Source organism: Phocoena sinus, chromosome 16 (assembly GCF_008692025.1).
Source record: "Phocoena sinus isolate mPhoSin1 chromosome 16, mPhoSin1.pri, whole genome shotgun sequence".
In the NCBI taxonomy this organism is placed as follows: domain Eukaryota; kingdom Metazoa; phylum Chordata; class Mammalia; order Artiodactyla; family Phocoenidae; genus Phocoena; species Phocoena sinus.
Window position 1 is genome coordinate 31,186,639 of NC_045778.1, and position 9,601 is coordinate 31,196,239.

The 9,601-nt window shown below is 42.0% G+C and overlaps 1 protein-coding gene across 6 annotated transcripts in view; it reads right to left on the reverse strand.

Annotated features, from left to right (window-relative positions):
• LOC116741413 (S-adenosylmethionine synthase) overlaps nucleotides 1–9,498 on the reverse strand; it is an 80,660-nt gene extending 71,162 nt beyond the window's left edge. For all 6 annotated transcript variants that reach the window (XR_004346136.1, XM_032607867.1, XM_032607869.1 and 3 more), the window contains exons 1-3: nucleotides 9,332–9,498; nucleotides 6,050–6,219; nucleotides 4,030–4,131 (exon numbers count right to left, since the gene is read on the reverse strand). Coding sequence is in view for 5 of the 6 variants with exons in the window: in XM_032607867.1 (XP_032463758.1) it covers nucleotides 4,030–4,131; nucleotides 6,050–6,196 (249 nt within the window). In the remaining variant the exon portion in view is untranslated. The remainder of the gene's footprint in view (nucleotides 1–4,029; nucleotides 4,132–6,049; nucleotides 6,220–9,331) is intronic.
• Nucleotides 9,499–9,601: the final 103 nt, after the last annotated feature.

Here is a 9,601-nt window from a genome sequence, read left to right on the forward strand (position 1 = left end):
AAATGAACTTATTTACAAAACAGAAACAGACTCACAGACATAGAAAACAAAGTTATGATTACCAAAAGGGGGGGGTTAAACTGGGAGTAGGGGATTAACAGATGCGCACTACCATATATAAAATAAACAACAAGGATTTACTGTACAGCACGGGGAACTATATTCAATATCTCATAATAAACTATAACAAAATAGAATGAAAAAGAACACAGATATATACATATATATGTATATATAACCACTGTGCCGTACACCTGAAACTAACACAATATTGTAAATCAACTATACTTCAATTTAAAAAAAAGAAATGTCACAGAAACGTCACAAGATTAATCCTAGCCTCTTTGCTCTTCCCCTTTAAGAAAACCCCTCACTCAAAGACTCAGTTGGAGTGGATCCGAGGCTTGTCTCCCACTTCCTTGCTTGGCGCCCTGCAGTAAACTCTGTACTTTCCTTCACTAGAACCCACTGTCAATAGATTTGGCTTTGCTGTGCGTTGGGCGAGCAGACCTATTTGGTTCAGTAACAGTGTCAACAGTGACCTTCATTTACCCTTATGAACTTAAGCATGATTTCTGGTGAATTTCTATCAGAAATAGAAGCTGAATATATCTTGACTTGCCCTACCACCCCATAGTTCCATGGCTCAACAGTGGTAATGTTTCATTGTGAATTTTTGAGCTCAGGGACAAGACTGACATTTTTCTTAATGAGAAGACCATTTTCAACCACAGTTATCACACATTAAATAGCTTTGGAAATTAGCTTCCGCTGCAGACTTAATAACGATTTTAAATCAATTTAACCTAAAAGTTGCCTACAAGGCAAAACAGCATCATATGTAACACTTACACGGCAGGAAAGTCATTTTAGCAACAACTAATTTTCTGAATCACAATGTCAAGCTGCTTTATACACTCCCAGTGCTGTCAGAAACGGGATTTCCATTCCCACACAAATTTGTGACAGATACATTTTCCAAGCTCAAACTATAGTTCCAGAGTGTTTTTAGGCCTTGACGTAAGTGCAAAGGAAATTCCCACATTTCAAAATCCATCTAACTTTGTAACTGAGAAGTTTTCACCAACCTTCAACTGGAAGGGATTAATCTACCAGGTAGTGGCTAAAAGACAAATATCAAGAGGAAAATCTAATAGAATTCTACGAACGCCTTCCAAGAGATGAATACGCTCAAAATTATAGGCACATGGACTGATAGCAATATTTGGCAGGACCTATGAGGGAAAAGACATTTTTCAAAGATGACATACATAAAATCTCATTATAGATCAGCATTAACAGATACATATTTTCAATACATTTTGATGACAGGGAACATTATCTTTGAACTCCAACTAAGTGAAACGTTATCTTTAAAAAGGGAATGTAATTCTTCTCAATAATAAGCCTACACTGCAGAAAAAATTATATTTGATTTTTTTAAATTTTTACTTCATCAATAAAACATTTGTAGAAGTTTATTTCTCTCTTGTTATAGCTACATAGTATACCATAATCCCTACATAACATCCTCAATTTTGCTTCTTGGCCTGAAAATCATAAAATATCCACCTTTACAGAAAGAGTCTGTCAACCTCAGCTAGAAAATAATTTCTCACCATCAGTCCAGTGCCACCCCATAAACGACCTAATATAAGCTCATTCCATTAAGAGCACTTTAAAACTATATTTTTAAATAATTTTTACAAAGAGATAATAAACAGTGATTAATATTTATTCACAAAGGGCTGTTTAAGGTAATTTCTTCATATTCCTATATCATCCCCACTAAGATAAAGGTGATGGGCTACGTAGCCGAAATGCAGGAACGTTATCATTCAATCAACTTTCAGATATTTGTAGAGGAAGCGAAATTAACCTCTCAACAATAACACAAAGTGCAGCTGCTAAATACCAACCACATCGGTCAACATAACCGGTTTCTTAACATTTTCAGGAAATGTTCGAAACCCAATCGCTTTCTTCACACATGTGTAAAACCATTAGAAAAACATTCAAACAAATACAAAAGCCAGTACTTCCAAAATGAACTCGTAAGCAGAAAACAGTAAGAAAAATGTTTCCCTGCTCACAAGGACCCAGGCTTGCTGGAGAATGCCTAAAATTTCAAGGGATTTCAAGTCTGTGGTACTGATTATGAGGACACCTGCTCTTGCAACCAACAGGCAGGTGACCAGAGTCCTGACCTTCCAGCTCACTTGACTCGGGGGACACAGAGAGGCCTCTCTCTTTCTCTTCATCTGTTGGTCCACCCGTCTCTTCTCCCCCTCTCATCTATCTCTGCCCACCAATCCACTTCTTTAATGGGCCACCACATCTTCTGCAGGATATCACTATGTCTTCCACCCCCAATACAATGCTTAAGGTTTGAGGCACAGGGGATGGCTTCATACTGATACAGCTAGAAAAATGTCTGGGTTCCAGTATTGCCAAATTTTATTTAAGTAAGGCAAAGAAGATGGGTCAAAGCAAATTACACATCTCCATATCTGTGATCTAACTATCTTAGGGAAGGAGAACTGCTGAGAAGTTCTTATTTTGATAGACGGGACAGATGCCAGCTCTAGGAGCTGGAAGAGGCAGGGCAGATCCTCACTCAAAGTTGGGGCGACTGCAGCAGACGCTTGCCCATTTGGACGGTCATTTGACATCCAACTCAACACTGTGCAACCTGCCCACAAAAATAAGCCAAATGACTGAAAGATGAAGACTCAGAAGCAGTAAAGGTGCCTAGAACAGCCATATCCATCTAAGGTGCCTAGAATGATCTACCCCAGTATCAAGGATGGGAGACAAGACAGAGAAGCTAGTTTCCATGTCTACATTTTCCTTTTTTATCCACACACCCAAATAATAGGCTTCTTTCCCTTTTTATAATATGTAAACTGGAGTTGAGACTCTAGAGTTAAGTACCATATGACAGAAGTATAGGGTGACTCCAACTTGGTTTACAAGAGCTCCATAAATTAAACTGGTCCAGAAGCCACTCTAGAACCTTCCCCTCTCTGGTTTATACTCCATGACCCACCTCTTCAACCATTTTCAAACCAACATCTTTAGCTCCCCAATCCTGCTAACCCAAACTCACTTCAGTCAAAGGGTCAGTCTCCTCCACATCCTCACTCAAATATCCAGGCCTAGGTGGAGAAAATCACATCATCACAAAACCAAACCAAAAGGCCCCATTATGACTGCTTGGTCTCAGGAAATTCAGTCCTACCGAGGGATGCTAAGTTTCCTTGGTCAACTCTACCTCTCCAAAGCCACTGTTTCAAACCTTCACCACTCTCCCCACTCCTCCTACTTTTACCACCTCATTCTGGGCAGGTGATCAGGGTCCCTACTTCATAAAAAAGAAATAGTCACACAGAAATCGCTTTCAACTTTTGCCACAAAACCTACACACCACATGTACCTAACACCGTCCTCTCCTCTTTCCTTGAATCAAAGAATCAGAGAAGGGCCCCTCCACCCGCCTAACCTGTGTTCCAGAGCCAATTTCCTCTGGTCTCCATGAAAAGTTGACTCTAGTAATCATCCCCTTTATTTCTTTACATCAACCACTCCCCTCCACTCTATTCCTTAAAAAAACCAAACAAACAAAAGAAAACTCCTTCCCTGAAAATCTCCTTGAAAGCATTACCTGTACTCACCATCTCCATCTCCCCTGCTTTACCCCACCCCACATTCGGTGCTCCCACCAAGGTCACCAGTGGCCTTAAATGAGATTTGGCAGTTCTGTTCCCACTCAACCAGCCACAGACATGGTTGACCACTCAGGTCTCATTGAGACGCTGTCCCCTTGGCTTCTGTGACAGCAGACTCTCTGGGTTTTCCACCTACCTCATCACTGCTTCTTCTCCAGTAAAGAAGCCACATACAGACATAAAGAGGAAGATATAAGAAAGCTACATCTAAGCACAAGAGATGAGTTTTTCAACACCTGGGTTGCACCACACCAAGGGTGACTCCACTAGTTCCAATCAACACTGAACTCTCTTGTCTCACCTGCTGAAACAGGAGCTCCTCTGCTTTAAGCCTCTCCATCATTTCCTGCTCCATCACAGCTAATTCTCTTTCACGCTCCAACTGGGCCATTTCCTCTTGTCTCTAAAATGGTTTAAAAAAAAAAAACATAATCATGTGACTAATTACAGATAAAACAATCTGTAAAAACAATCTTAACAGCATCTTAATCTCCAACAGTAGGGAAAGGATTAAACAAATTATAGTCTATCCATTTGGAAACTGTATAATAATTGGGGGAAATGTGTGTTTTATTTCAACAAAATTAAAATTACACAGCAAATACAATCACAATTGTGTAAAAAAAAAAAAAATCTCCAGGCAAATGTGTAGAAAAAAGACTAGAATACCTAAAAATACCTAAGATCTAAATAGAGGTCTTCTTTATTTTCTTCTTTCTACTTTTTCATGTTATCTAAGTTTTGTAATAATAAACATACTATTTTTATAATAGAAAGAAATGATAATATTGAACTTTTTTTAAAAAGCAAAGAAGCTGGACCAATTATTTCACTCCTCTAATTTTATAAAAGAAGATCCACAATGGAACAGGATAGAAGGCCCAGAAATAAACCCAAGCACCTATGGTCAATTAATGGAGAAAAGACAGTCTCTTCAATAAGTGGTGCTGGGAAAACTGGACAGTTACCTGTAAAAGAATGAAATTAGAACATTCTCTAGCACCATACACAAAAATAAACTCAAAATGGATTAAAGCGCTAAATGTAAGACTGGATACTATAAAACTTATAGAGCAAAACATAGGCAGGACACTCTTTGACCTAAATCACAGCAATACCTTTTTTGGATCCATCTCCTAGAGTAATGGAAATAAAAACAAAAATAAACAAATGGGACCTGATTAAACTTAAAAACTTTTGCACAGCAAAGGAAGCCATAAACAAAAAGACAACCTATGGAATGGGAGAAAATATTTGCAAACGATGCAACCAACAAGGATTAGTCTCCAAACTATACGAACAGCTCATACAGCTCAATATCAGAAAAACAAACAACCCAATCAAAAAATGGGCAGAAGATCTAAATAGGCATTTCTCCAAAGAAGACATACAGATGGCCAAAGGCACATGAAAAGATGCTCAGCATCACTAATTACTAGAGAAATGCAAACCAAAACTATAATGAGGTATCACCTCACACCAGTCAGAAAGTCTACAAATAATAAATGCTGGAGAAGGTGTGGAGGAAAGGGAACCCTCCTACACTGTTGGTGGGAATATAAACTGGTACAGTCACTATGGAGAACAGTGTGGAGGTTCCTTAAAAAAAACTAAAAATAGAACTACCATATGATCCTTCTATCCCACTCCTGGGCATATATCCGGAGAAAACTATAATTTGAAAAGCTACATACACCCCAATGTTCACTGCAGCACTATTTACAATAGCCAAGACATGGAAGCAACCTAAATGTCCACTGACAGATGAATGGATAAAGAAGATGTGGTATATATATACAATGGAATACTACTCAGCCATAAAAATGAATGAAATAATGCCATTTGTAGCAACATGGATGGACCTAGAGATTATCATATTAAGTGAAATAAGTCAGACAGAGAAAGACAAATATCATATGATATCAGTTATATGTGGAATCTAAAAAATTATCCAAATGAACAGACTCACAGACTTAGAAAACAAACTTACGGTTACGAAAAGGGAAAGGCTGGGAGGGGAGAGATAAATCAGGAATTTGGGAGTAACATATATACACTACTATATATAAAATAGATAAACAACAAGGACCTACTGTACAGTGCAGGGAACTATACTGAATATTTTGTAATAACCTATATGGAAAAAGAATCTGAAAAAAAATATGTGTGTGTGTGTGTGTGTGTATATATATATATACACACACACACACATATATATGCATAACTGATCACTTTGCTGTAGACCTGAAACTAACATAACATTGTAAATCAACTATACTTCAATAAAAAATAAATTTAAAAAAAAGAAGATCCATACTTACTTGTTGCTCCATGGTCACATTTTTCTTATACTTGTAAATCCACAATGCTAAGTATTCTATTGGATCCACTGGGCGCATCCTTGCCACCTCTGCAAGACCTTGAGTTAGACATGTCCCAAGATTCTTTTGAAGATATGCCGACTCCATTTCTAACTGCTAAATAAAAACCTCTAAAAGATAAACGTTTTGCATTAGAGCAGGAAATTTTCAATGAAGGCCCAATCGAAGTAGAGTTCAGTGAGGCCAACAAAGCATTACATCCTGTCACCAGTCATGGGCACCTGCCATCAGGGATGGCACAAGCAAGCTGGCTCCAGGACACTTCTAGCAGTTTCCAAAAAGCCTCCACAGAAGTCACTACAACTAAAATAGTTTCAAAAACCTGAAGGACCCTGGAGTCCAAGTGTCAGAAAAGGGTTACTGTCATTATTGATGGTGAGATGACTATATGGCAAGCGATGCATGTCTTACTAAATCCTTACAACATACCTGAACATGGTATCATTAGCCCCACTGTGCAGATGAGGTCGCCCAGGCCCAAAGAGCATACGTGAACAGCCCAGAATCACACAGGTGGTGTATGATGAAGAGGGATTCATACGCAGCTCTTGATTCCAGAGTCATTACCCTAAGTGACTTACTAAGATGCTCCTCCCGAGCCATGAGAATCATTTCTAGAAAATATCACAATAGACCACCTCAAATTTTTTAAAAATCCAAGTATCTCAAGGCCAAAGAATAAAAAACTCAACCTTCAAAGAACAGCCTATGAAGCTCCTCATGCTTTGGCCCCAATTCTGTTTCCAGGCTCACCTCTCGATGTAGTTGCTGCCTCTAACATATTCTGGGCTCTAACTACACAGAACATCCTGCCATTCTGCTGCTCACACCTTGCATGTTTCCATCTCCATGACTTTTGCACATGATGGCCCCCTCACTCTCAGCTTGGAAAATATATCCTCATTTGCAAGGTATCAATCATCTCCAATTCCTCACCGCTGTGGCTAATACAACCGTCTCCCAGGCAACACAAAGACGTTCCTCCTTCCCCAAGCAGCTCACACGGTACTTTTCACACTATCTGAGCATTATCTGTGTATGCACATGTCTGTCCTCCTGCTAGAGGACAAACTTCTCTAGCTCCTCAAATAATGTGTTTCAATCACAGCGTGGACACAGCTTGCTCTCCATGGTGGCAAGTGAATGAGTTTCTCCACTCTCTCAGTAATGTCCCAGTTTATTTACAAATATGGACAGGAATCATCTCAGATCAGACAGAGAGAGAGAGATGGGGAGGTAGGAAGGGAGGGGGAGGAAGGGAGGGAGGGAGGAGGGAGGGAGGGGGAGGGGGGGAGGGAGGGAGGGAGGGAGGGAGGGAGAGAGGGAGAGAGGGAGAGAGGGAGAGAGGGAGAGAGGGAGAGAGGGAGGGAGGGAGAGAGGGAGGGAGGGGGAGGGGGAGGGAGGAGGGGGAGGGGGGAGGGGGAGGGAGGAGGGGGAGGGAGGAGGGGGAGGGAGGAGGGGGAGGGAGGAGGGGGAGGGAGGAGGGGAGGGAGGGGAGGGAGGGAGGAGGGGGAGGGAGGAGGGGAGGGGGAGGGAGGAGGGGAGGGGGAGGGAGGAGGGGAGGGGGAGGGAGGAGGGGAGGGGGAGGGAGGAGGGGAGGGGGAGGGAGGGAGGGAGGGAGGGAGGGAGGGAGGGGGAGGGAGGGAGGGAGGGAGAGGGAGGGAGAGAGGGGGAGAGAGGGGGAGAGAGGGGGAGAGAGGGGGAGAGAGGGGGAGAGAGGGGGAGAGAAGGAAATGCAGTAACTACTCTATTTAAGGTGCTTTGAAAAAACTGATCACCTTCGAATTACCCTTATGGAATCCAGACTCCTCTGAGAATCCGATGAAATGTACTCATTATTCAACAAATGTATATTGAGGACATATTACGTGTCAGGCATGAGCAATTATAGGGGACAGACTGCCAGTGTCTACACTGTCCCTGGACAAATCCACCTACCATTCTGCACAAAGTTTCAGAAACAATGACCTCCTGAGTTTCATCCATAGACCCCAATACTACTCTCTCATATGATGGTGGCAGAGTACAAAATGGCAGAACCCCATGCAGAAAAATTTGTAAATATCTAGAAAATTACGTATGTATTTACCCTTTGACTGATCAATCTCACTTCTGGGATCCTATCTTGCAAAAATATGCAGTGATATATGCACAGGGTTGTTTTGCACTATTACTAAGGACAGCCAAATTGGGACCCCCATCCAGATGTTCATCATTAAAGGATTAATGAGATACAGCTCCACAATGAATTATTGTGCAGATAAAAAGAGAATGAGGAAGATCTCCAAAATTGGGAATGATCTCTAGAACACAATGTGAAGTGAAAAAAAGCAAGATGAAGAACTTGTCTATAGTCTTTTGTATTAGCAACAGCAGTGGGGAAAGGAATGTGTATGTGTGTATACATAAATGTAGTCATAAAAGCAAACTAAAAACCGGCACAAACGAACCTAATTCCCTAACAAGCTCTGTGTCTTAACCACACAGAGAAAAGAATTATTACAACTGAGTATGGAACACGGTATCCTCATCATACTAATTCAATGGGATAATACTCTTAAGACAAATCTCAATGTCATTTGAAACAGTAACAATTAAAAAGGGAACAGATTCCTGCTGCTAATCCAGAAAGATAACAAACACATGGGAAGGGTACCGTGGTCCGTAAGGAGAAACCTCCCAAGTAGGATTGGTCTCAAACCTACGCAGGCTGCATCTCGTTAACAGCGGAACCCAGGTGAAACTCGTTACCTCGCTTGGTTTGTTTCCTGCCCATGAAACAGCAACAATACCCATCTCAAAAGCCTGTTGTAAGGAATATTATTTTTCATACACAGCAACAGGCTTCTTGGCTCATACATAAGAAACCCCTTCCCACAGAAACAGCTGCCTCAAGCCTGGAGAAGCTGTCAGAAGAAATAGAAGGCGGTTCCTCGCTCATGCTTGGGAGAAAGCCGGCCGAGTAGGAAAGGAAGGGATCGGGTAGGGCTGCCAGTTTTGCAAATAAAACTACAGGATGCCCAGTTAAACTTAAATTTCAGATAAACAATGACTAATTTTGTATTATACTATATTTGTGCTAAAAAGCACAAAATCTGTGAAATTCAGATTTAACTGGGTACGCCGAATTTTATCTGGCAACTCTGGATTCCGAGCGCTTCGCGGGTCGGCGGAAGGGTGCCCGCCTCCCCTGCCCCTCCCAAATGGCGCGTCGCCGCTCACCACCGAGAAGGAGGACCCAGCCGCAGAGGTGCCCACGGAGTCCGGCGCTGAGCTAACCCTCTCTCGCCTCTGGAGCCTGGACGTCGCCTGAGCCCTACACCACTCGCAAGGTCCAACGGTCAAAACCGCCTCCGTCCGCCGGAACCCAGCCCAGCACCGGCCGTTCTTCCAAGACGGCGCCTGCGTTCTAAACGCAGGCGGCTGACGCATGCGCCTACCTACCCGCTAGTCGCGTCCCGTCGCTAGGCAACGAGCGTGCGCGCTCCAGGT